At 37.3% G+C, this 25,696-nt stretch overlaps 4 protein-coding genes across 5 annotated transcripts; 1 reads left to right on the top strand and 3 right to left on the bottom strand.

Moving 5' to 3' along the window:
* Nucleotides 1-4,256, bottom strand: LOC18044520 (chloroplast sensor kinase, chloroplastic). Of its 2 annotated transcripts, none has more exons than XM_006438181.2 (9): nucleotides 3,661-4,256; nucleotides 3,397-3,558; nucleotides 2,993-3,301; nucleotides 2,683-2,748; nucleotides 2,461-2,529; nucleotides 2,284-2,385; nucleotides 1,712-1,938; nucleotides 1,284-1,557; nucleotides 1-884 (listed from the first exon to the last, which is right to left on the bottom strand). In XM_006438181.2, exons 1-9 carry the CDS (start codon nucleotides 4,075-4,077, stop codon nucleotides 630-632), a joined length of 1,881 nt encoding a protein of 626 aa, XP_006438244.1. In that variant the 5' UTR covers nucleotides 4,078-4,256; the 3' UTR covers nucleotides 1-629. The 2 variants fall into 2 exon arrangements, with proteins under 2 accessions (XP_006438244.1, XP_006438246.1); XM_006438183.2 differs by having other exon boundaries at nucleotides 2,284-2,376.
* Nucleotides 4,257-5,837: 1,581 nt separating this feature from the next.
* On the top strand, nucleotides 5,838-11,253 carry LOC18044519. The gene is made up of 6 exons (XM_006438178.2): nucleotides 5,838-6,268; nucleotides 6,360-6,524; nucleotides 7,134-7,304; nucleotides 7,386-7,565; nucleotides 8,110-8,547; nucleotides 9,854-11,253. The coding sequence occupies exons 1-6, from the start codon at nucleotides 5,939-5,941 to the stop codon at nucleotides 10,796-10,798; spliced, it is 2,229 nt and encodes a 742-aa protein (XP_006438241.2). The 5' UTR covers nucleotides 5,838-5,938; the 3' UTR covers nucleotides 10,799-11,253.
* Nucleotides 11,254-17,203: 5,950 nt separating this feature from the next.
* Nucleotides 17,204-22,442, bottom strand: LOC18044440. Its single transcript, XM_006438176.2, has 9 exons — nucleotides 21,728-22,442; nucleotides 20,939-21,348; nucleotides 20,592-20,862; nucleotides 20,260-20,516; nucleotides 19,677-20,049; nucleotides 18,577-18,786; nucleotides 18,289-18,458; nucleotides 17,911-18,181; nucleotides 17,204-17,699 (listed from the first exon to the last, which is right to left on the bottom strand). The coding sequence occupies exons 1-9, from the start codon at nucleotides 21,975-21,977 to the stop codon at nucleotides 17,434-17,436; spliced, it is 2,478 nt and encodes an 825-aa protein (XP_006438239.2). The 5' UTR covers nucleotides 21,978-22,442; the 3' UTR covers nucleotides 17,204-17,433.
* A 689-nt stretch (nucleotides 22,443-23,131) lies between these two features.
* LOC18044438 (GDSL esterase/lipase At3g27950) lies at nucleotides 23,132-25,696 on the bottom strand. Its single transcript, XM_024186311.1, has 6 exons — nucleotides 25,291-25,696; nucleotides 24,796-25,005; nucleotides 24,531-24,703; nucleotides 24,160-24,430; nucleotides 23,967-24,068; nucleotides 23,132-23,286 (listed from the first exon to the last, which is right to left on the bottom strand). Exons 1-6 carry the CDS (start codon nucleotides 25,568-25,570, stop codon nucleotides 23,132-23,134), a joined length of 1,191 nt encoding a protein of 396 aa, XP_024042079.1. The 5' UTR covers nucleotides 25,571-25,696.

Genomic DNA, 25,696 nt, shown 5'->3' with positions numbered 1-25,696 from the left:
ATTAAAATATCTTTTTTTGACGTAAGACACAATTAATTGAGTTTAATTAAACTATTGCATGGAACAATTTAAGTCATAGTCGTTCACAAATTATTTACGACCTTGTGTTTAATTTGCCCTCGGTTTCTCTGAACAAGTAACTAATTCTATCATTGCCGAAACTTAAGGCAAGAAACCAGCTCCCTCTTCTCTCTCGGTTTTAACCGACTTTTAATTATTTGCGTGAAACATGGAATGTGAACCAGTCCATTCGGTCCACGCAATAGCACGGCAACAAATACTAAACTGAAAGCCCAGTATCTAACAGGCCAGCCTCGTGGCCCGTTCAAGTTGTCCAAAACCTGAACAAAGCCCAAAGACAACAATAATTGTTCAAATGCTACATCTTCTTTCCTCAACCTTCTTTTATCTACAAGTATGATCCAGCTGCAACGGCAACTCATCTACTCACAGGGCTTTAATGCTTTAAAAATCCTAACCCTTCATTACCTACACCTTGCCTTTACAGCAGCTAAAATACAAGCAATCTGTACAGAATCTCATTGAATTTCAGACAATAATCTACCAACCTGCTTTTGTCAGGATTTTTTCTGTTGAATGGAAAAATCTGAATGCAGTTCCATTTTTAGCTAAGTCTCATTTGATTTGCCATTAAGATCAGATAGTGGAGCCAGAGAAGGAAGCCAGAGTTCTACATGAGTTCCCCCAGATCCAAGGGCAGCATCTGTCTTCCATGGTGATATCACACGGACAACACAGCCATAGCTCTCAAGTAGCTCCCGAGCTACTGTCAACCCAGCAACAAAGTTCCACGTCATATTGTCTTCAACCATGTTTTCCGAGGACAGTTCTGATCCAAATGGAGTGAGTGAGTGCATCTGCGTCTGCAGCATACATGTCCAACAACAAAATAAATTCATAACACGACAAACTGGATATGATAAAGGCAATGGGGGTTATAGCAATGTCTGCCTGGATATTTAATAAGCAAGGTACTCTTAACTCAGAATCCCATGTCTAAAAAAGTGGATTAGATGCTAGAATCTTTTATGATTCCCGAATCTCTTGCAACAGCGTAACATTATACCATAAGTTTTGAGTTCCTCAGACCATGACATGATATTCTTTTGACTGTCGAGTATTAAAAAGGGACACACAATTCACAGCTTCCAAGGACAAAGGAGAAATATGTTCAAAGCATGCAACAACAGAGTTCTCAACTTCTAATCCAATATTGGGGTGAGGTGGGGAGGGGAATTAGCAGCAAAGTTCGCTATTATTACCATATAGTGCATGTCTGGTCCATCATCATCAATTACTACTAAAGCACCACCAGCTGGAGCTGCAGCAGACACAATTTCAACCTTACCCCCAACTTGGGTACGCAACAGTGCACCCTCAATCAAATTGCTCAGAGCCTGACGTAGAGCAGGTTCTTCTACTGCAACTAGCAAAGATTGCGAAAGTTCGCTTAGTTCCACCTGTCGTTGCTGCATGTGGGCAAGAGGCCTCACAGCCTCAACCAAATCTCCCAACACATCAGAAACATTGCACGGTCTTCCTGACATGAATGAAGAGAATAAGCGAACGAGAAATTTCCAAATTTGAGATGAGGTGAATCAAATGAACACTGTTAAATTATTTTGCATACCTTGAAATCGAATTACGCTAGGCAATGAAATTGAAAATATCAAGAAAAGTTAAAGCATACCTAATTCCATTTTGTTTCAAAGGAGCAAGGGCCAGAGGTGGCATGGGCATTTCTAAATCCTTGGCAGGTGTATCCAGTGATAATGGTTTGCAGGAATTTTGCAACTTATTGCCAGAATTCTCTCTTGAAAAGTTATTAGATAATTGAGACCTGATTGACTCTGGATGGGAATACGCTGAATTGTTCATTTTCTTCAGTGTTTCTTCATTATAGCGCACAATATTAGCCTAATAAGTATAAAAAACAATATCAGATGTACAATCTTCAACCCAAATGGTAGCAAAAAATCAATGTTACAAAGGGAAGTTGTTTAAAGTTAGCTTTCAAATTCCAACTTCATAAATAATCTCATAAGAAGCTTGTATTGTATGTAATAAACGGAAAAGAAAAAGCCTGGTAAAGTAGAGATCTATGCGGCTACGCCCAAACAACAGGAAAAGTAAATGAGAAAAAAAAAAAGAAAAGATTATAATATCATTTCATGACAGCAAAAAACAAATCTGAGTAGAATGCTGAAAAAGAAGTCAAAGTGAAGGACTGTATTTAGAAGTCTGTGTGTGCAGTTCTAATACCTTTGTCAAAAAAACAGCATCCTGGAGCTCTTGAAGGGTACCTCTCAAACGATCACCTTGGACCATAATATCTTCAACAATGTCATAAGATATCTGCAAGAACTATTTTATACTTAAACTTTTCAAACAGAAAAAGAAAATTAGAAGGGGAATCCCAGGTCACTTAAGTGCGCAAACCTCGCTTCTCTTCATATGAAGGGATAACATTTTACTTAAAGTCTGAATGCTGGACAGTGGACCGCGAATCTGAGAAAAGTTTAATTACAGGAGAATAAGTTTACTAAACAAATACAACCTTCTCCCCCCCAACCCCCACACCAAAAAAAAAAAAAAAAACACCAAAAACCAAAAATAAATAAATAAATAAATAGGTGCACAACAGTTTGAGAATCAGCTTACCTGCTCAACCAGATTACTCATCCTGGCATTATTTTGCCATGAAGATTGTTGAAGTAACATCGATTTCTGGGGAGAAAATAGCAAGCAAATTGTAAATGAACTGATACAGTCAAAATTGCATTTCAATATGGTTGATAGGCTTAGTAGTGTGCAAATTAGCTACAAGCATGAGGAAGTTCAAATATCATATGCTAAGACTGCCAGGGCGGCACGCATCATAGCAAGAACTAAGCTAAATGCATCAAGTTTCAAGTAGCATATATGAGAGATTGAAGATATGCTCATTCTAATAGCAACCCAACCCATATACCTGATCCATTACATAGGCCATGGCAAGAGACCTACATATATTAATGGCATTCAGTCTCTGGTCAGCACTAAACTTGTACACTCTCATTCTCTCATGATCAAAACTCTCAATTGCATGAGATTCTGTATCGAAGCTGGGAGGGAACGCATAGACTTCCTCTGATGACTGAAACCCAATAGCAGCATCGGGCTCTTCAGTCCCGCACATTTGCAATTCCATCAGTGGCAGCTCCGCAACCAAGAACCCCACAACAAATGGGTGCTTCACCATAGGGAACACCACCGCTCTCTGCTCAGGCACGACTTGAACCTAAAATTCAAATTCAACAATTAAAATAAAGATTAACAAAATCTTATTGAATTTGACAAAGTTAGTTATAACTAATAACTAGTAGTAAGTCCAACTTGTTGGCTAGAAAGTGCAGCTTCAGCAGCACGTAATCCAGCGGGCATGTTGAAATTGCCAACTAATACAACAATGTCCGTTGCGTTCACACCAGGATAGCTAACCACTCTACGCAGCTCTAACCTGTCCATTACATAACTGCCAGCCGGTCTCACATAAACCTGTAAAGAAGGAAAATTGGAAATTGAATGAAGGAAACAAAACAAAACAAAACAAAAAAGGATAAAAAAGAAAGAGGCGAATGAATGAGAGAGGAAGCGGACCGAGAGGACGGCGTCGGGATCGACGATTCTTCGAAAGAGGTGAAGTTGCTCGACGCAGAGTCGCTGAAAATCGGGACTGGGGAGGACTAAGTTGCATCTTTTCTGATCAGTCTCGATCGTCTGGAGGAACTCGATGGGAGATGTCGAGGTTCTACGGATAGCGGAAGCGACGGCGGAAGCTGAGGAGACCATGGGGGACCCAGCAGCAGGAGGCTCGTCATCGTTGGAGAGCGTGCGAGTCACGTGACGGAGGGAGGTGCCGTTGCTGGAGAGAGATTTAGGGGAGGTGGTGAGTGGCTTGGGGTTGAGTGAGGCGCAGAATTTGGGATGATAATTGGGGCAAAAGAGGAGACAGCATGTGTGATCTTTAGAGAGTGGAGTTTTGGGAGTGACTGCGGTCGCAGAGAGGAGCAGCATTCTTTATTAAATTATTATCTCTCTATTCTTCTAATTCTATGCACCACTAAGTAACACAACAAAGCGAAAAGCAAAGGTAACAACAGACTTAACAGTTCGTGTCTCCGATGAAAACTGTGCGGCTGGTTTTCAACTTCAATTTCATTCATACAACTCGTCAACTCCCTCGTTTAATCGGCGTCCTGTCATATCTCTTTCCTAAGTTTTAAATATTATTCAAACGAATTACATATAAATTATAATTATAAATAACGTTATCTCGTAACGTCACGTGGAACATAAACTTTCTGTTTGATATAATTTTTTTTAATTACATATAAATTATAATTATAAATAACGTTATCTCGTAACGTCACGTGGAACATAAACTTTCTGTTTGATATAATTTTTTTTAAAAAAAATTATTAGTAAGTTTTTTACAAGCAGAATTTTTACTAAAAAAATTTGGTTATTTAATTATCAATTGAAACTTTTATTGAAAATGATAAAATTATATTAGTAGACAAGTCATTTAAAGTTATGTTATGAATAAATACAATAAGAATATGAAATAAAGAAATAATATTTTAGATATTTTAATATTTTAAAAAAATTTCAACATCGACTCCTAAGAGCCGAAAATTTAAACTTTTACTAATAAAGGCAAAATAATTTATTTAATATTCAAAAGTTTTACTTAAAAAACAACCAAACAACATAAGAAAAAGAAAAAGAAAAATAACTCATGAGATTAAATAAGTACTTATGGTCATTAAATAAGTCATACCAAACAGACGCAAAAGAGAAATTGTTCAAAATTTCTTCTCAAAATTCAAAACCAAGGGTTGTTTGTTTTTATATCTGAAGTTTTAATTTACCTTAATTTAAGATGTTTTAATATATACCTTATTTGTTTTTTGTATTGGAGTGTTATTATAAGACATTTTTACCTAAGACAAAAAGTAAAGTTTAACTTTTATCTAAATGATAAAATATTTGCAAGGAAAATAATTTTTTTTTTCTGACAAATACCTTCATTAAATGTATTTATTTCCTATCTAATTATTAGATGTTTTTATTAAATTGCTCATAATCTCAAAATTTCCTTGTTATTAAATATTTAACATACATTCAATTTGAATTTTAAACAAATTCTTTTACTGTTAGATAACAATTTATTTAAACTATAAATATTATTTTAAGTTGTAAAAAAATAATGTTATGAAAATTATTTTTCATAAATTATTTATCAAATGCTTACCATATAAATATTTATAACATACAAAAATTATTGTACTAGATAACACTGTAAATATATACAACTTTAAGTATATATATAATATTTTCAAGGTCATAAGTATAAAAATAATGGATTTAAGATGTTTTAAGTTTATAAAGAAAAGCTGCCTAAATTTATAATTATTTAATAATATAAAGGCCTTTTAAATTTAAAATTACGCAAGAGATAAATTAAACAACTTCAATTTAAGCGATATCAATGATTCGTGGGCATGCCAGTAGCAAATATTTTCAAAGGAAATTGTTTGTTGATATGATAATATCCAAATAATTATTAATTCACACAAAAGAAAAGCCTGTAGCCAAATTTAGGACGGAGTTTAGGAGGATTTGTTTTCCCTCCCACGTCTCTCAAAACACAACCGACCAAGTGTGCATTCAAAGTTTGACCCACTAATAGTTAGACTACCCCCATCGCCCAACGGCTCGAGCGGAAGCTATCCCCTTTGACCTTTTTATTTGACTCCAAACACAAACAAAAACGAAACAACAAACACTCCTCTCCTTTCCTTTCTGTTTCTCTCTCCCCCCTCTTTCTTTTATAGCCGTTAGCAGCACTCTTCTCCCTCTCCCTTACGTCTTAATGCCAAGCATTCCAGCAACAACTGCAATGGCCGACGACGACAACTCGCGTTCACCTTTTGAAGCAAAAATGGAGAAGAAGCCAAACGCTGCTAACTCTTCAAGTGTTTCCTTAAAGAGAAAGAGACCGCCCAAGATTGAGATCCCCAATGTTTTGCAAGAAATCCAAAGGGATAAGCTCAAGTTCAAAGACTTGACGTCGCCCCTAGTTCAAGACGATGCCGTTTCTTTCAGTGGGATTGGCGTCGCTGTTTCTTCCCTCAAAGGCAAGAAAAAGTTCATGGAAGATACCCACAAGATCATTTCCTGCTTGCATGGCAACTCTAATAAAGTAATCGCTTTTTTTTTTTTCCCTATTTTCCTATTTTTCTTTCTTTTATTTGTTTGTTTTGCTGAGACATTCTTTTGTTGCTTATGTTTAGAGTTTCTTTGGTGTTTATGATGGACATGGAGGCAAAATGGCTGCAGAGTTTGTGGCGGAGAATTTGCACACGAATATTTTTGAAATGATGAAGACTTGTACAGGAGATAAGGAGGAAGCTGTTAAAGCTGGTTATCTTAAAACAGACGCGGAGTTTTTGAAACAGGTAATTGTCTATTTTTTTTTTTTTTTGGTGAATTAGTGAATTTTGCTTTCCTAGCAATTATTATTCATTCAATGTCTTTGAAATTGAAATAAATTATTAGGTAAGATTCAATATGAACATCTTAAATTCAAGTCAACCCAAACAAATTGGAAATTAGAAATCTTCGTTCCTAAGTTTTCCTTTATACTTTGTCCACAAAAGCTGCTGGCTAAATACAGTTATAGAGGGGACATTGGTCTAATAATGAAACTGATCAACGTTCCTTCGCCTGTGGCCGCATATGACCAAATTAAGAATCCTTTTGTTTATTGTATTTAGACTAGACTGTATGCTGGCAATCTCTATTACATTTAATGGCATTTCTCTGGTATTTCTTATACCGATATTGTTAAATAGACACCAACAGGCTGCAAAGATTTGAGCTAGAAGGAATACATTAGATTGGCTGATTTGGTTATAGCCTTCTGAACTTAGAACTTGCATAGTGTGTGTGTGTGTGTGTGTGTGTGTGTGTGGGAGATGCCTGCATCATTTTTTTAACCATTTCTGTTATATTTCTTCATGTTTTATTTTGCAGATATGTTTGAATCAGTGTGTGAATAAATGCAGGGTCTAGTCAGTGGTGCCTGCTGCGTCACAGCCTTTATCGAGGGGCATGATGTTGTAGTCTCAAACTTGGGAGATTGCAGAGCTGTCCTCTGTAGGGGAGGAGTGGCTGAAGCCCTAACAAATGATCATAAAGCAGGGAGAGAGGATGAACGCAAACGAATAGAGAATGAGGTGGGTTATTTTTGAGTGGTCAAAATTAGAAGTGTGGAGCTCAGATTCATTTTGATGGCTTTTATTGATAATGTGTTTCAGGGGGGCTACGTCGAATTCCACCGAGGAGCTTGGAGAGTTCATGGGATACTTGCTGTGTCGAGAAGTATAGGAAATGCTCATCTGAAGAACTGGGTACTGGCTGAGCCTGATACAAAAATTCTCAATTTTAGTTCAGACATGGAGTTTCTTGTGTTGGCTTCTGATGGATTCTGGGATGAGGTAAGAAGTGGCACTCTGCTGTGCCCCTGCCGGTTGTGTTTTTTTTGTTTATGTAATTGCTTGTGCAAAATGGTTTAATCTTCTTTTGTTTAAGGTCCTTCTTATGGTTCTTATCCCAAAAAAAAAAAAAAAAAGGTCTTTTGTATGGTTCATTTTTTGCATAATACCAACGGTTTTTTTTAAGCTGACAATATGGTAGGTTAGGTACTTAAGTCTACAGCAAAATTTTTTTTATTTAATCTACAAAATGTGAAGACAAATCGAGCCATCAGACTCTTGTCTCTTTTTAGTAAAGTTTTTAGTAACCTGTGCCTGTCTGAAATACTTTCCTTTCTAACATAAGGTTGTAGTCAAGTGATCCTTCTAAAATGAAATTGGCTTGTTTCTCAACTTAAGCCATAAATCTAATTGTAATGTGAAGATCCTCAATGTGTTGCTTTCTTATGTTATGCACTGTGCACAGAAATGTGGATTTTATGTTACTGTTAAAGATGATTATAACTTCGCTTGATTTTTTATTTTGACCTCTGACTTCTTTTCCCAGGTTGGTAACCAAGAAGCTGTTGATATTGTGAAACGGTTGTTAGCTGGGAAAGCAATAGGAACCTTAGGAGATTTTAGTAAAGACGATGATGAGGACTATGGCTGTGTGAATGTAAGTCCATCTTCAAAGATACGAAGGGTCTCGCTGGTCAAGCAAGCAAAAGATGCAAGTCTGTCACCCAGATGTAAGAAGACAATTAGTGAAGATGACTTTGCTTCTGAACTTGGATCACCTTCTTCAAAGTCAAGAAGAATTTCAATAATCAAGCGAATAAATGTAAAGACCGAGTCCTCAAGTCAAGAGAACACTGACTACAAGAAGAGTCCTGCTTCTTCAGGACTTATGGCTGCTTGCAAGGAGCTCGCAAACCTTGCCATGAGTAGGGGTAGTTTGGATGACATCACTGTGATGATAATTGATTTAAACCGCTTTAGATGCACCAGCTGATTGAGTTTTCTGTAACTGGGCTAGCCACAATGATTAGTTACACTCCAAAGTATCTCTCTCTTGTATATTTGGAACCATTACGATAAACTAGGATGGGCTCCATGTTGTGGAGTTGCACACAACATCAGTCAACAGTGAAAGAGCAGCGTCATTCGGCGGTGATGTTTCTGATTGGTAACATAAAATTCGGATCTCTTTTTGTAGGAAAAAACTGTTGAGAATTAATTGATTATGAATGCAAGTTCAATTTCGTCAGCATCTAGTATTCATTCCTAACTTCACTGCCACCATTTGCATTTTTAATGAACTGAATTTAGGAAGGTACTTGAAGACGCCCAATTAAAGAGGATCTAGGGATCTACGAATTACGTCATACCATTACTCAGACATCATCATTAATCATGTAGATGTATGAATAAGTGAGTTGTAGGAGAGCGTTTCATATAATGAAGCATATCTATTTTTAATCTTTTATGTTCACATCCAGAGAAGTGAAGATTACTATGTACTTATCTCCATGTCACTGCTCAATTCAAGATAGAGAGAGGATATGCTGCAAATTCTGCAGAATCCTTGGGATTTCAGAATCGCTTTCCCCTAAATATTTTGCCCAAATTTCAAATATAGCTGAAGAAGAAACCCAGGCATATGGTTCCTTTTTCGTTTGGCAATGTATTATTATTATTATTGTTCCAAATTTATTTTATTTTTTAACATATTCGGCCAGCCTCATTTTTGCGCCCACCCACATGCTCTCATGCATGAAAGGGCCCCACTTTTTCTCCTATATGAGCTACTTTTTGAGGTGCATTTTCACATAAACTTCAAATCTGCTGAAAAAGTGTATGCTCGCTTTTTACCATGCACGAAAAAGTTAATTTAATTTTATTGGGATGACTCCTATCATTGAAGCCAACCCACATCGAAGACGGAAAAGGTGCATTCGTATTTGGCACAAACAGAAAGAAAAATTATAAAAGAAAGAAACTGATGAAATAAGATTACTTGGGTTTCATTTAGTTGAATAGAAAATATGTTTCCCTTCCATCATTCTAGTATTGCCTCCATCCTTTAAAAACTGCCAGCTTAGAAGTTGAGCATTTTCCTCTTGATGATAACAAGCTGCCAACAGAAACTCTGGCAGCATCAATGCGTCAGATCTAGTGGGTGAGATCCTGATCCGTTCATTATTATATTATTCTTCCCACTTAAAAATATATCCATTTCCCATTTTCTATATAAACCAAATCAATTCTCTCTGCTCATTCTCTCAAGTACCATGCATGATTCAATTGCAATTCCTGCTTGCTTTTCATCTGGTGAAAGGCAAGCTGATGATCCGGCTACTGTAGCCAGGTCAGGGCAGAGTGTATTCATGTCTGTTTATAGAACAAAGCTTGCTGGTGAATGTCGTTTGATCACCGTCACCTGGTGCAAGAATTTGCTGCTACATGGTCTCTCTGTTTCTGTTGAAGGACCTGATGGAGATGAACATTATCGGTGTAAAGTTGAACTGAAGCCATGGTACTTCTGGAGAAAACAAGGCTCCAAACACATTACAGTAGACAGTAGAGCTGTTGATATCTTTTGGGACCTTAAAGCTGCAAAGTTCAATGGGGAGACAGAGCCACGATCGGATTACTATGTTGCCATTGTTTGTGAAGAAGAGGTTGTTTTACTTCTTGGTGATTTGAAAAAAGACGCCTTTAGAAAGACAGGTTGCAGGCCTTCTCTTATTGAACCTACGTTGGTTTCAAGAAAGGAACATGTGTTTGGTAAGAAGAAATTCTCTACAAGAGTTAAGTTTCAAGAGAAGGCACCACTACATGATATCTCAGTTGAGTGTAATAATAACATCAATTGTGACAGCAATCTAGGTGGGTTTGATCCTGAATTGGAAATAAGAGTTGATGGGAAGAGAGCGGTGCATGTTAGGCATCTGCATTGGAAGTTCAGAGGCAATGAGTTTATCAATATAAGCAAAACTAGAGTTGAAGTTTATTGGGATGTTCATGACTGGCTATTTGGGTCTGGTCCAAGGCATGGTTTGTTCATTTTCAAGCCAGTTGCAGTTACATCATCATCAGCATCAAAATCAACTCCTTCGTCTCCGGAATCATCAGCAGCAAAGTTGGCCGAATTCTGCAGTCATGATCCATCATCTGCAGAGAATGATGATGATAATGCAGCAGGGGTGTCTTCCGGGTTTTGCTTGTTTCTATATGCTTGGAAGGTAGAGTAAAATGAAAATGATGAGTGGATAAGTGATCTTTTTCAGTACCATCATGATATCATATGATAATGCACATCATCATCACTTAGTCTCTTAGGATTTTTGGGACGCTGGTCAATGAGACTGGGAGTTTTGGTCTCCAACACATGGGCCCCGAAGAGAGCTGGAATTATTAAAGATAGGATAAGCCAGATTGGATTACATATGCATTCCATGCCCAATAATTTCTCCAATCTCAATACCAATCTAGGGTTTATATCATACTTAATGTAGTTTCTATGGTTATCATTTTCTGAATTTGTGTGTGTATGTGGCTATGTGCGTCAAAAAAGGTGAGCAATATCAACATACATGTCTAGTTCAGCAAAGACAGCTTATATTTGGGATCATGTGCAAAATACAATTGATGGTAATGGAAGCAAGCAGAGTTGCACTCAATCAGTATAATAGCTTTTGTGTGTGTGTGTGTGTGTGTGTACATACATATATAGCGCAAATGGAATCTACTGCTGGTTTCTTATTTTGTTAAACGGGGAAATTCAAATATATAAATTTAAACACAATTTTAAGTTTAACACCATCACCTTTTGGCTAAAAGAGGAAAAAAAAAAAAGAAAACCATTACAACGTGCCTGCCACGTGCATGTAATGCACCGAAAAGATAGAGACCTTACATAAATTGGGCCAAATGGTGGACCAAACACCCAAAGTGTATCTCTCGTTAGCTAGAAACGAAGCCCAAAAAAACGAAACCTTTTTCCTATGCGCAAAAGCTGGTTCTTCCACACACAACTTTTGAAAAGTGCTTTTAGAAAAATAAAAGGGTTATTATCAGAAACCTCCCCTGAGGTTTCGCGTATTCTTAGTTTGAGAGATTGTATTCGCGTATTATCAGCCACCTCCCCTGACGTTAGTATACCATTTAGTATAATTTGAGTTGGTGAGGATAAAATGGTAATAGAACTCATTAATAATAAAAAATTCTAACAAACTTTAAATTATCACATTGGATTCTGAGAATGATTTGAAATTTGTTTAAATCCATTGGGTTTAAAATCGAATCAAGCATTTAACCAAAAAATATTACCATTCCACCAAAAAAGAGATTTGATGTTCGTTTATATCCATTGAGTAAAAACCAAAAGCAAGCATTTAACCACAAGATATTATCAATCCACCCAAAAAGAAAGAGAAATGGACATCTCCCTGCTTAGCTCAAACCAACACTCCAACACTACCGAGAACAAAATTCCACCCATTTTCTCCATCTCTGTTATGCTTTAGTAGAGAAAGAGTGCCATAAGAAGACAAAGATCAAAATATCCTCCTTTATGCTTACCGCAACTGCGATCACCAGGCAACTTCTCTTTTTTATTTGTTCTCTAATTTTCTCTTCTTTTTTATTTTAATTAGTGTTGAACCCATCAATATTACGAAACCCTAATACTTTTATGTTGCTCTATTTTTATTTAGTTGGTGACTTAGCAGAGTGTTTTAAAAAGTTCAATATGTGGTTGCATGCTTTGGTTTATATTAATGTCAAAAGGATATTTTTTATTGCACGTTCAGAAAATGGGCAATTTAACCCGATATCTGTTGATTGTTGTTGTCTAATATCAATCTTGTTTGGGAAAGTGTTTCCTTCTGTGGGGAGTTTTCAAAGTTTTCTAAATTTTTTTCTATTTATTTTTACCTTTTTTATTCATTTTGTTAATTTGGTCAATGGTAGGTGCCAAGTAGTCATTCAACATTAACTGCACAATTTTAATATAATTTTAATATATTTCCAAATGCTGTATGTTCTTTGATAAATTTAATTATGGGCGGTGCTACAAGTAATCTGCTCATTATTGACTGTAAGTAATAGGAGGGTTTTGCTGGTGTGTTTTTTTTCCCCTAATTTGTATGGCTTTCCAATTCTTTGCAGGAGTTTGCTGACAATAACTGCTTCTATAGGAATGAGGTAAATCACTTTGTCGGTGAGCGCACTCAAGTTTTGCAGGATGTGGCTGCGGATCCAACTCTTCCTCGAATTAAAGCTGTTCGTTGTGTAAAATGCCAGCATGGTGAAGCCGTGTTTTTCCAGGTCAAGTTCCTATTTCATTATGTTTTTTGGTTTATGTTCTTATTTATAGTCGATTTTAAGTTTTTGATGAAGCCATTGTGGTTCATAAGTTTTTCCATTTTCCATTTCTGGTCAGTTAGATTAGTGCTTGGGCTCCAATGTGCTTGTAGTTCTATTTCTTTTTTTTTTTAACTTGTTTCGAACATTTAGTAACGAGATTATGGTTTCAGATCCCCAGTTGAGCAATTCCCTGTTTCATTGGATAAAGAGGCTGAATTTGAGTGGTTTGACCTTGCTGAAGTGAATGAAATTATAGTGCCTGACTTGAATGAAGCCGTAATAACTTCAGAATTTGAGAGCAGTAGTGTTATTGTAGAAGATTCATTCAAAAAGCGGCAGCCAATTGAGATTGTACGAGATGGGTCAGCCAAGAATATAACTATTGATAACTGTGTAGGGTGTGAAGAAATGGTGGACAGTGATAGTGGGGATGATGCTGGAAATAATAATACTTGGGATGCTGGTTTAGATGACTACGAATCAGCAGACGATAGTGGTTCAAACTCAGATATGTTGTCAGATGATGAAGTTCATGATGCATGTAATAGATATGAGGCCAATTCAGGGGGTTTTGAGTTCAATATAGATGGGGAACGGATTATGTTGAGGGTTGGAGCAGTGTATAAGAACGTGGATGAGTTTAGGAATGTGGTGAAAGTTTTTGCGATACAAAATGGTTTTAGGCTGAAAAGGGTAAAAAATGAAAAGAGTAGAGTCACACTGGCATGTGCAGCAGTAGGTTGTACTTGGAGGGTTCACGCAAGTCCAAATTGGAATGGTAAACACTTTCAAATCAAAACATTCCGGCCTGAACACATTTGTGCTAGAGGTAGTGATAACTACGAAGCAAATTCAACTTGGATTGCTGCAACATTTCTTCATCTATTTAGAGCCAACCCTCAGCTAAACATTGAAGTAATAGCAAGTGAGCTACTTAGGAGATTTGGTATCAAATGCAGTAATCAGCGGTTGTATAGGGCTAAGAACAAGGCATTGGAGCTGTTAGGGCAGGACCATAAGGCCAGCTATACTAAACTATACAGGTATATGCATGCAATTCTCATCTCTAATCCTGGTTCAACTGTAACTATAGATAGAGATTGGTTAGGTGGTGGGCAGAACCCTCATTTTAAAAGGTTCTTTGTTATGTTTGATGCAAATAGGAGGGGGTTCTTTGAAGGGTGTAGACAGTTTATAGGGCTTGATGGTTGTCATCTAAAGGGGTTATATAAAGGTGTATTGTTGTCTGCAGTTAGTATAGATGCTAATAATGGTATCTATCCACTAGCAATGTGTGTTGTTGAGAGTGAAAATACTAACTCTTGGGTGTACTTTATGAATAAATTATATGAGCAGATAGGCTGTAATGATGGTAGTGGGTTGTGTTTTATGAGTGATAGGCAAAAGGGAATTTTAAATGCTTTGGAGATAGTGTTTCCTGAATCTTTAAAAAGGTATTGTTGTAGGCATATATATGCTAACTTCAAGCAGAAATTTCCTGGTGTACTATTACGTAATTCATTCTGGAAAGCTTGTAGAAGTTCAAACCTAGCAGACTTCAACACTCACATGTCTGAGTTGAATAATATTCATTCTGCAGCACATGATTGGCTGATGCAGATTCCAGTTTGTTGCTGGGCTAAGCATAAATTTCCAACGCACACAAAATGCTCCCATGTGACTAACAACATGTCAGAGTCATTCAACAACTGGATCAATAATTTTAGGGGATTGCCTATTGTTAGGATGGTAGAAGAGATAAGAAGAAAGGTGATGAATCTGATTCATAGAAGGTATGAGCAGGCTATCATGTGTCAAGATGAAGTGCCACCACAAGTTAGGAGGAGAATACTAGATGGAAGGGTGAAGTCCAGGTCCATGTCAGTTATATTTGGGCATAATGATACCTTTGAAGTTATGGAGGATGTTTCCAAAAGAAAAGTTGTCAATTTAAAGGCTAAGGAGTGTGATTGTATGGAGTGGCAATTGTCTGGTTTGCCTTGTGCTCATGCACTATGTTGCATTGATGCTATGAGGTACAACGTCAATGATTTTGTGCATCCTTTATTGAAGAATGAAGCATTGAAGAAGACTTATAAGCATCAGTACTATCCAGTGCCTGATGAAAGTAGGTGGCCTCCTGAATTGCATGATAACATGCTTCCACCTATAATCATTAGAACTGCTGGCAGGCCTCAAACGAAAAGGAGAAGAGAGGCGGATGAAAACAGGGCATTCAAGAGGAGTTCCAGTGTTAGGTGCAGTAATTGCGAAGAGTGGGGGCATAATGTGAGGACATGCAAAGTTGATAAGGGTTCAAAAAAAATGACAAAGAAGAAAAATTTAAAGTCAACACAGGTTACTTTGTGTAATTATAAGTTTTGAAGTTCTCTTTATTTAAATTTCCAACTTATATATCTGTTTAATAATCTCATGATTTGTTTACACTTCAACTCAAGGGAAATGGATCGGGGATCAATAATGAAAAAGGACAGAGCTCAGGAGCCCAGAATCAACTTGAGGCAGCAGCTGTCATTGAATCTGGAACGCAAGAATTTGTCCATGATGATGGTTTGAATTTACTGATTCAGCAACTCACTTTTCTTAATTTATTTGTTTATAAACTATTTCATACTTACTAATACAAATTTTTATTATTGAAGGACAATTAACCCAATCATAGAGAGCTTGTAGATGATAAATCCTGCAGCAACAGCTTTGGTGGTAAGAAATTTTTTTGTATAGTAATGACAGAGCCCAGACTAATCCCAGACTACAAATTTTTTGGAAGGATGAGATGATACTTTACCTTACCTGTATAAGCTTTAAATTGTATAGATATTGTATCATCTTTTTGTTCTTTTTTTGTGAACTGTGTGATAGTGAAAATACTCACACCATTAACAAAGCATTTCAGTTAAGTCAAAACTTAACAAACTGTTGAAAGTTGATTTTTTTGTAAATATGGGCTGCTGTTGATGTTGTATTGGCTGATTGTTTCACAGCCATTAGTGACAGTTAACACTTGTGTTGTTGCTGGATTTTATTAATATTGAAATATCATATTACTACATTTGGTTGCTTGATGTTTTTAAGTTCAGTTTTATTTGTTGATGGATTGGTTACAAGTGATATTGGAATATCACATAATTAGATGTGTGAATGGTCTTTGACAGATGCTCAGAAATTGTTATTGTTTACTTTGTAGTTACAATTTATTTTTTGCTCGAACACATTTGGATGCTGATAATAGGTCAACTCAGTTAGTTTTTTTTTTTTTAAATATATGAGTGGCATGATTGACTTTGTGTTTCATTACAAATTAGAGTTATAAATATATTTCACTTAGAAAACACTATTGCATTTGAGTTATAAAGCAACAAAAAAAATTTTAGTCATCACTGGAACATTTAGTTTAGAAAGCATTAGACTTGGTGACACACTACATAAGGTACATCGCAACATTGAAAAGAAAAAATAACACATTGAATACTACCATAACCTTAGCAACAGTTGCAACCTTCGTAGATTTTCGTGATTTCTCCACTATGGTCTTCATTGTCTTCACGTCATTTTCAATTCTAGATAGTACCGCATAACATACATCTGTTGACACACATCCTTCAAATAAAGCTCCATTGTTAAAATCATCTCTATTTGGTGCCCACCACTTAAAATATCCACAACCATTTTTTTTGGCACAACGGTAGTAAAGCATATGTGGATTGTCATCGGATTCTGAAATCTTCAAATCAGCTCTCATATAGCATTTGCATATCTTGTTTGAGAACCTAATGAGCTTGCCATTGATTGTATTCCTCCAAGCAGGCTCATAAAATGTGCTTGATCGAACAGAATTGTTTGAACTTTGTGACTCCATTGATGTGCAAGAATGTTCCAGCTTTGAATAATGCTGAGTTTTTTAATTGATTGATGAATATATCAGAGATGGTCGATAAAGAGATGAAGTGATATTGGTAGTGTTGGGTTGGTGCCTTTGAAGTGAAATGAAAGCTAATTTTTCTCTTCAGTTTGAGTTCAAAGTGTATGCTGCTTATTTAACTTGTTTATGGCAGGTTATATAGCCACTGGTATTGGCAATATAACCGTTAAAGACAACGGTAATAATGTCAGTAACAACTGCAGTTCAATTTCAAGTATTAACTTCAATATTTCACATCTTGTCCAATAATTAACAAAAATTGTAATTGTTTGTTTAATTCATCCAAGTCATTTTAGAAAGTCCAAAGGATGATTTGGTATTTTTATTGACCATTTTGGCGCCAAAACATACATGTTATTATCAACGCACAATTCTTTAATTTGTGTACAGAAAGATATTTTCCCACGATAGGGGTATTTTCGTCATTTTTTTAGTCAATACACGGTCAAACAAACAGGTTATTAACGTCAGGGGAGGTGGCTGATAATACGCGAATACAATCTCTCAAACTGAGAATACGCTAAACCTCAGGGGAGGTTTTTGATAATAACCCAAAAATAAAAAGGCGAAGGAAAATCAGTGGTCCATTACGCGACAAGCCATTTTCATTGGAATCGGTGGGTCTGAATACGAGCCATTAATAATTTGATCGTAAACCCAGTTGTTGGCTGCTTCTGTGTAATGGACCCCATCCCAATTTATCCGAACTGATGGAACTTTGCAGGATTTTGCAACCACTATTTCCTTGCCATTTACGGTAACCTTGCTCCCGCATTTCCTGTTCTTGTCGTAATTGTACTTCCCACCATGCCCACAGCAGGCTAGCAAAGGGTTTTCAAAACCTACACATCACAACAACCATCGTGACAAATTATCAATATAATCTAAACAAAGTTATTAATTTTATAATCAAAGAATTTAGATCGTTTGGCTTCTAATTTGTAAAGATTATAACGAAAGAAAAAAGCTAAAATATTCGATGACCACTGACTTTACGACTTCTCACTAGGGTTTTGTATTTGTCATATTAAGCGAAAATGTCTAGCTCATTACCTAGTTTCTTGGCTTGAGTGATGAGAGAATGTTTGACAGAGTAAATATCAACGTAGGTAATTGCAGCCAAAGGAAGATCTTTCCTTAACCGAACCACAGCTTCTTTCAATCTACTATTGAAGAAGCGAGCCACGTCATTGAACGGGGTGGCGCAGCCGTGGTTATCAATCCGGGCCGCCATTATTGGAAAGCGGTCCAAAGTATAAGGGAGGCAGCCCAATGGGCCAGTGTTGTGAACCCAAAATGATCTGCCCCCCTGTGCATACACATTCTGAATCAATGAACCAAAACAACATTAATAATTACAACCTTGTTATTATTCATGAAGAAAAAGAAAACGGGTCTGCTTGTTTTGTCTTAGTCTTATTTTTTTTTTACCTTAATGACATTGGAGAACTGGCGCAGCACATCAGGAATATAAGCCTTAACTTGATCAAACGTCATGTTCTGTTTGAAACCAGAAGTGAGATCGTTTTGGCCAATGTCGAACGTGTACAGAGCCTTGGCGAAATAGTAGTCCATGGGCAGCAATTTTTCATAAACCCCTCCTGTTGCCAGAGTAAAATATATTCGAAAGATTAAATCCATTTTTGTCCCAGCAATATATATACATTGAGTGACATTAATAATGTTCTTATTAAGGTAATTACGCATGAATGTGTTCACCTCGTTTTCTAAATACTGAAGATCTTCGACGGAAATCTGAGTACTGAACAAATTGAACATCTATTGAAATGGGACTGTATCCACTCTGAGACATGGTTGTGTTTTGAGGTCTAACGGTGGAGCCAGCAGTGGCAAAATTAGCTCCGTGGCTGAAGTTTGACCCCACAGAATCGAGATATGGACTAAGATAAGGGAGTCCCAATCCTTGAGCTGTAAAATCAAATTCTAATTTCTTTTTTTTTTTCAAAGATACAAATTATAATCTAATTAACAATAAAATAGATTCAGTTAAACTAAATTTAATTAGATTGCAGCACCCTCGATGATAAGAATTATGTCCGGCAAAAACTCACGTGCAACTATTCAAGTTAACTTTTGTTGATAAAGATTCCAATTTAACGTAAAAAAAAAAAACGTTGACCCTATTTGATTGTGAGGTATTGTAACTTTTAAGATATAATTATTTTAAAAAATTAAATTTATAAAAACAGTTAATAATATATAGTAAATGTGACTTTTGAATAATAATTTTAACTAAAAAAATTATAAATTTTTCATCATACCCATAATGAATCAAAACAACTTAATTTTTAAATTATAACAATTAGTATTTATTAAATATTTTAATAATATAATATTTAAATTATAGCTACCCAATGTTAATATCTGGGTGATAAAAAGTCAAATCATCATTATGCATGTTTCTCATTTTTAATTATTGGTATCACATCACGTGCTGCACTGTTTAAAATATAATAATTGATTTCACAAAAATTACAGAACAATAATCCAAATCTGTTGTGTCGCTAGCTATTTTCATGACCGTCAAAACTTGCACCGTTCGTGGACCAATGTTCTTGAGATCTATGCCTCTCGAATATTTTGAAAATTAAAAGAGTGGTAGAATTTTTTTTTTAAATTTTTTTATTCTTGCGAGAATTTTCGTGCAACAATTATCGTTTGCGTGAGAAATTATTAAAGATCCAAGGTTCAAGCTAGCCAACAATATTTGATTTAACCATGCATGTTACCCTGAGGACGGAGAGTTAAAACATGAAATGAAAAAAGAAAAAAAGAACTTGGAAGTAAGATTTGAGTACCTATAAAATCAATAATCAGACGCCCGTCGGAGAAACGTCCGGCGGGGGAGTGAAAAAATGTCTCTCCATTGGGATATGGGGCTTGTCCAAATGCCGCTGATAGACCGCCGGTGTCGGAGTTGGAGTCACCGAAGTTAAAAATGGCAGGAAAATTACAAGTCTTTAAAGATGTTTTAGTTTTGGGAGAATTTGGCAACGATGTTACTGCAGATATGGATAGGGCTAAATTAAGGCTAAGGGTTATGTATTTCAGGTAACAAGGCTCCATGAAAGAAGAGGAAAACAGAGACAGATGGACGAAATTTGAGGAGATTGATATAAGATGAGAGAGTGGAGGTTGACTAAAGCAAAGCAGTAATAAAGAATTTATCCGCTAGTTGTGATGACCTGGTCTCCATAAATTAGAAACTTAATTATGATGAGCCGCATTTATCACACACAATTTGCCTATTTGAACTTTGGTTTTATGCGACTAAACACGTAGTGGTCAGATATAGGATAAGATTAACATTGCATAAATGGAAATTACAATTAGAGGAAGAGCAGATGAAATTCATTAACGTGCTTGAACAGTTATTCATTCAATTCGATGGCATGCCATATTCAGAGGAATTGGCGGATCCGAATATGCACCACCAGCGGTTTGTTGAAAAATAAACTTGTTAGCCGCCTGAGTGAAGTGAACGCCGTCCCACACAACATAACCTGAAGGATCGTCGCACGGCTTCCCCAGCAGCACTTGCTTCCCGTGCTCCATTTTGGTTTGCCCACACCCCACATTGATGTTGTAATTGTACCTCCCGCCACGCCCACAACAATTCCTTATCGATTGCTTGAACCCTGTGCAGGTGCAATAAATTACTTTTGACCTACGATCAGCAATTAATTAGTTAATGAATTAAAAGATATACTAACCGTGCTTCTGGGGCTGGTGAAAGAGAGCGTATTTAACAGAATAAACATCAACATAGGTGAGAGCAGCGGATGGTAAATCCTTTCGTAATTGAACAACGGCTTGTTTCAATTGGCTGTTGAAATATTTAGCCACATCATTGAAAGGAGTTGCACACCCAGCCTCATCAACCTGTGAGGCCAACACCGGAATACGTTCCAATACGTACGGTAAGCAACCCACCGGACCCGTATTGTGTATCCAGAAGTATCTACCTCCAAGCCCGTATATGTACTGTATGTATGTAATTAACAATTAATCATCGAATAACGACTAAACAATAATCAAATAAATAATACACATGACTTACGCGGATAACGTTTTGGAGCTGAGTGACAACTTCAGGGACGTATGCTTTAACTTGATCGGTGGTCATGTTAGCGAAGTAGCCAGCAGTGAGGTCGTTTTGGCCAACGTCAAATGTGTACAAGGCGTTAGGGAAATCTTCAGCCTTAGGCAGCCTTTTCAAAGCTGCATCAAGATCAGGCAATAATTTTTGGTAGGCTCCACTATGGTTGCGAACAATTTGGGATCTACGATGAAAGTCATAAAACTCATTCCACTGAACGTCTAATGAGATGGGGCTGAAGCCGCTTTCCCGAAGAGTCGTGTTCTGGGGCCTCACCGTTGATCCTGCCGTCGCGAAGTTGGCTCCGTGAGAAAAGTCGCTGCCGATCGAATCAAGATATGCACTCACGTACGGTAACCCAAAGGCCTCAGCTGAAATTTTTTATTTTTTCACAATAAATAAGTAAATAAATAAATAATAAAATGTTACATGATTAAAAATATCTTTGTCACGCTTGAAATAATTGAAGATAAAAGTAAAAGAAAAAAAAAAGGGACAAGCTGCATGCGTGCTCTACATTAGAAGTTACAGCGTGGGACCAAATCTAAAAGTGGATGAAGCTTTTGATTTTGATTTTGATAGCGTCGGTGGATATTATCAAACATTCCACGTGAAAAAGACAACACATTGTTTCTTCTACTCATCGGACACCTCACTACCTTGTTAAGAAATTTTTGTGTAACATTAACTATTAATCCTTTTTTTTTTCCTTAAAATCCCATCAAATTAAACAAGAATATTTATGTATACCTATGAAATCAACAATGAGGCGGCCGTCGCAGTAACGCCCGGCGGGGCCGCCGAAGAATGACATGCCATGAGGGGGACCAGCCTGACCAAAGACTGCGGACAAGCCACCGGTGTCTGAATTCGAGTCACCGAAGTTGAAGATGGCTGGAAATTTACACTGACTGGTTTTGGCCAAGGCCAAACAGGGAGTGAAGTTCAATAAGACCAGCACTAAGATGGTGATAGGAGGTGAAAAGGAACGTGACCCCATGAGGCTAGTGTGAATTCAAAAGGGCTCAGTGGGCGAAGAGTATTACTATTGTAACGCTGAAGGAAATTTGGAATATAAAGACTCTTGAGGTTGAGGCGTGCGTGCTGCGCAACGGGGCCAAAAAATATTTGAATTTACGTTTCTAGAAATGTAGTGGCATTTGAGTGTTCTGATTGGTTTTTATTGTTGGGGGCAGCTTTGTAAATGCAGGAACTAGAAGGTTAATGTGATATGATGATGATTTTTAGAATCTTGTTAATCTTATCCTTGGGGATATATTTAATTACTCCGGCGGTTCTGGGGAGGAGGATTTGCTAAGTTTAATTATCACAGATCTAATTGCCTTGGAGGGTATCGATTTTGAAGTACTAGGCCATGTTTGGATAATTCGTATATAATAAGTTAAGATAAAATGGCCGCATTAACAGGTTTGATAAAAGGAGTTTCCTACATTGATCAAAGTGTCCTTACAAGGAAAACTTGACCAAGGAGAAATCAGCATATTTGCCATTTGTATCGTAACAGTTATCCAAAACTCATCATTATTATATATATTTTTAATGCAAAAAATCAAAGCTATCATACACATGGTGAAATCCAATCTGGGGAGGGTTATGAACCATTTTAATCTGAAAAGGCAACTGTTTTCGTAATCAGCTGGATAGAGTTTGTTGAGTGACGTGGGTTACTTTTTGGAGCTTTAGCTTTGTTATCTTTAGTGAGGCTGTCTGGTGTGTCAAGTTGGGTAAGTGATTGCACGGATCAAATTGTCACTGGGGTTGGCACGTAGCAGTTTCTCGTTAAAACATGTTTTAATTTTGATTCCTTTTTCTGAAGGTTTTAGAATCATATCCGTTGGCTACTTATACACTATGGGAGATAAAGTCTAATTGATTCATCTCTTGTGTCAGGATAAGACAGGCAAAAGACGGTTGGCATTTGGATTTGATCAGTAGCGTAATCCGCAAAATGATGCACCAATTACTACTATTCAAGTTCGATCTGTCCTCTGTTTATTCAAAAACAAAATTCCCTAATTGTAATTTCGGTATAATGATTTGGATAAAATGTTATCATGACGAATAGACCCCGCCAATGGATAAGTCGCTGGTCTACGGAACCAGTGACTCTGGATTTGATCCCTTTGGTCATTTTTAGGATTGCATACATGCATTGGGGATTGAACCAGGAGGATCCGAGAATGAGCCATCCATAATCCCGTTGGCTATCCAGTGATTTGCATATTCAGTATAATGTATGCCATCCCAGCTAATATATTTTGACGGATCATTACATATAGCCGCACCAACTTGAGTTCTGTTGATGCGAGATTCTAGTTACGCTCTTCCTACGATCAGGATATCTGCTCGATCAACCTCACCTCGATCAGGATCTCTCCTCGTATGCTTTCTTCTCCAAGTATTCCTGCGTCCACAGAAACAAGTCAGAGCACGCCGGTTGTTTTCCCGGCGTAAACCCTCCGACGCTCAAGTCAGATATGAAGGCTCTGGGAACGCTTGCCACAGATCTTATGGTTTTTTGGTAGTTTTCTCTTCTTTAGAATTTCCTTAATCTCTGTTATAATCTCAAAATTGCTAACCCTTTTACCTTCGTTGGCTACCTTTTTATAGGCTACTTCTGAGCTCGGGCCTCCCCTCCATTCGCGCTCGTTATCCTCCCACCTCTCGAACGTGGACTCCCCATTTCCGTAGTTGTGGGTGGTTGCGTGGCCTTCGTGCCTAGATTCTCGGATTGGAGAGCATGCCTCGCCAACCGTCATTGACTGGGTCTCCTCGAATTAACACTTAGCAGGAATACAGCAAAAATGGCTTTATGCTTCTTATAGGAAATTGGCCTCGCGGATGACGTGCTCGTGGATGAGCAAGATATTCCTGCTCCTGCTCCCCCGGATACCAGGCTCTTACGGGACACACCAGTTCGCAGAACTCTGCCATCAGATATCTGCTCATCATGCCTGGTCTCGTCGACGTATTTCTCCCAAACAAGTTCCATTTACTATAACTTTCTCCCAGCATTTAGCATCATGTTCCCTCCAGTTCCCACAACAATACTCAAATGGGCTAACAAAGCCTGCAATTGAATCAAACATGTTCCCTATCTTAAGCTAGTTTAATGAGACAGTCAAACGAAATCACAGATGATTATATAAATCTCAACATACCATGTTTCTTTGCTTCAGTAATTAGAGTAAATTTAGCTGAGTAAATATCAACATAAATGAGCACTGCATCGTGAAGTTGGGCTCTTAGTCGGGAAACTGTGTCTCTAAGTTGCTTGTTGAACTCTTGTGCCACCTCGTTGAAAGGCCTAATGCAGCCATTTTGGTCTGCGTTGCCAGGCTTCGGAGGATACTTAATAACCATTGAGGGCAAGCAGCCAATGGGACCAGTATTATGTATCCAAAATTTTCTTGCTCCTTCTTGATAAAGTTTCTGTAACAATTCAAAAGCAAATTGGTTGTTTTAGGGAATACCCTCCTCTATCTATTTAGGGCCAACTTTCATAATGGGGCATCTTGTGGGAGCTGCTTACCTCAATAGCCAAAGCAAAGTGGTCGATTATATTGGGGATGGATGCCTTAACTTGCTCCTCTCTCATTGATTCAAGCCAAAATTGAAGATCATTCTGTCCACTATCTAACGTGTAAAGTGCCTTTGAGAAGTCCTCTGGTCTCGGGAGATTACTTTTGATTTGTGAGGTTTTGGCTGAAAAGATAGAACTCATAAGGCCAAAGAAGCATCAAGACTAATCAAAAGAAGTAATTCTCATGTTTCCCTAGTGTTTGAATATCTCTAACCTTGATTGTACAACTCCGTAGATCGTTCTTTCAACTGTTCAAACTGCGACAGTTGAATATTGAGAGATAAAGGATTAAAACCTGCCCCAAATAATTTACCATCCACTGGCTGAATTGTAGATCCACTAGCAGCAAAATTTGCTCCATGTTGGAAATTTGGTTGTAAAGAATCAAGATATGCATTCAAGAATGGTAGCCCCAACCTCTCAGCTGTACGGTGGGAAATGGGAGTGTGCAATATAAAGTGCACATAAATTTTGTTCCTTGTGATATTACTCAAAACCAGAAACATAGTTGATCATATCGGAGCAAGAACTAGATTTCCATTGTAAACTTAACAGCTAGTTATTCCATGTCACAACAACTGTGGACTAAAAAATCACAACACCTCATCTTAAACAGACCTTCAATCCTACTATTATTAGACCTATTACTGAATTCAAATAATAAAATCTCCTTGCAATATGGATAAAATGAATATACAACTAGAGTTACCTATAAAATCAATGATCAGACGGCCGACACAGAACCTTCCGGAAGGTTTACCGAAAAAGGTTTTGCCATTGGGGAAAGGTACCCGACCAAATGCAGCAGAGACAGCACCTGTGTCCGAATTCGAATCTCCAAAGTTATATATTGCTGGAAAGCTACAAGCATTCGAGGAACTTAGAAACGGAACAACCAAAACGATGCCTCTCATCAATGCTATTAGACTCTTCTTAAATTTCCAGAGGCCTCTCCATCTCTTCCTTCTGATAATTCTTAACCAGTCCATGGAGGCTTTATCCTTTTGATTGTTAGACCTTCTTTAGGTCAAGCAAAAACAAAGTTACTGAATTGCTAGTTCCAGATTGAGATAGAGAAATTTTATGGTTCTTGAACTGGATCTAAGAATCGTAAG

This window comes from Citrus clementina, unplaced genomic scaffold, assembly GCF_000493195.1.
Source record: "Citrus clementina cultivar Clemenules unplaced genomic scaffold, Citrus_clementina_v1.0 scaffold_4, whole genome shotgun sequence".
NCBI classification, from domain to species: Eukaryota; Viridiplantae; Streptophyta; class Magnoliopsida; order Sapindales; family Rutaceae; genus Citrus; species Citrus x clementina.
The sequence above is the reverse complement of the archived record's forward strand: the minus strand, read 5'-3'. Positions and strand labels throughout refer to the sequence as shown.

What these genes read in the sequence shown, in the direction of transcription:
- LOC18044520 (XM_006438181.2), bottom strand. Translation starts at nt 4,077, where the DNA reads ATGCTGCTCCTCTCTGCGACCGCAGTCACTCCCAAAACTCCACTCTCT. An exon ending in ATCCCGACGCCGTCCTCTCG is followed by an intron (nt 3,559 to 3,660) that starts GTCCGCTTCCTC and finishes CCTTCTTTACAG; the next exon opens with GTTTATGTGAGACCGGCTGG. An exon ending in TTCATATGAAGAGAAGCGAG is followed by an intron (nt 2,386 to 2,460) that starts GTTTGCGCACTT and finishes AGTATAAAATAG; the next exon opens with TTCTTGCAGATATCTTATGA.
- LOC18044519 (XM_006438178.2), top strand. Translation starts at nt 5,939, where the DNA reads ATGCCAAGCATTCCAGCAACAACTGCAATGGCCGACGACGACAACTCG. An exon ending in GCAAACGAATAGAGAATGAG is followed by an intron (nt 7,305 to 7,385) that starts GTGGGTTATTTT and finishes AATGTGTTTCAG; the next exon opens with GGGGGCTACGTCGAATTCCA. An exon ending in ATTTAAACCGCTTTAGATGC is followed by an intron (nt 8,548 to 9,853) that starts ACCAGCTGATTG and finishes GATTCAATTGCA; the next exon opens with ATTCCTGCTTGCTTTTCATC.
- LOC18044440 (XM_006438176.2), bottom strand. Translation starts at nt 21,977, where the DNA reads ATGGGGTCACGTTCCTTTTCACCTCCTATCACCATCTTAGTGCTGGTC. An exon ending in TCTGATTATTGATTTTATAG is followed by an intron (nt 18,787 to 19,676) that starts GTACTCAAATCT and finishes TTGATTTTACAG; the next exon opens with CTCAAGGATTGGGACTCCCT. An exon ending in TTCAGTATTTAGAAAACGAG is followed by an intron (nt 18,459 to 18,576) that starts GTGAACACATTC and finishes CTCTGGCAACAG; the next exon opens with GAGGGGTTTATGAAAAATTG.
- LOC18044438 (XM_024186311.1), bottom strand. Translation starts at nt 25,570, where the DNA reads ATGGACTGGTTAAGAATTATCAGAAGGAAGAGATGGAGAGGCCTCTGG. An exon ending in TCTGATCATTGATTTTATAG is followed by an intron (nt 25,006 to 25,290) that starts GTAACTCTAGTT and finishes CCCACCGTACAG; the next exon opens with CTGAGAGGTTGGGGCTACCA. An exon ending in AACTTGTTTGGGAGAAATAC is followed by an intron (nt 23,287 to 23,966) that starts GTCGACGAGACC and finishes ACAGAACTCAAG; the next exon opens with TTGGTGCGGCTATATGTAAT.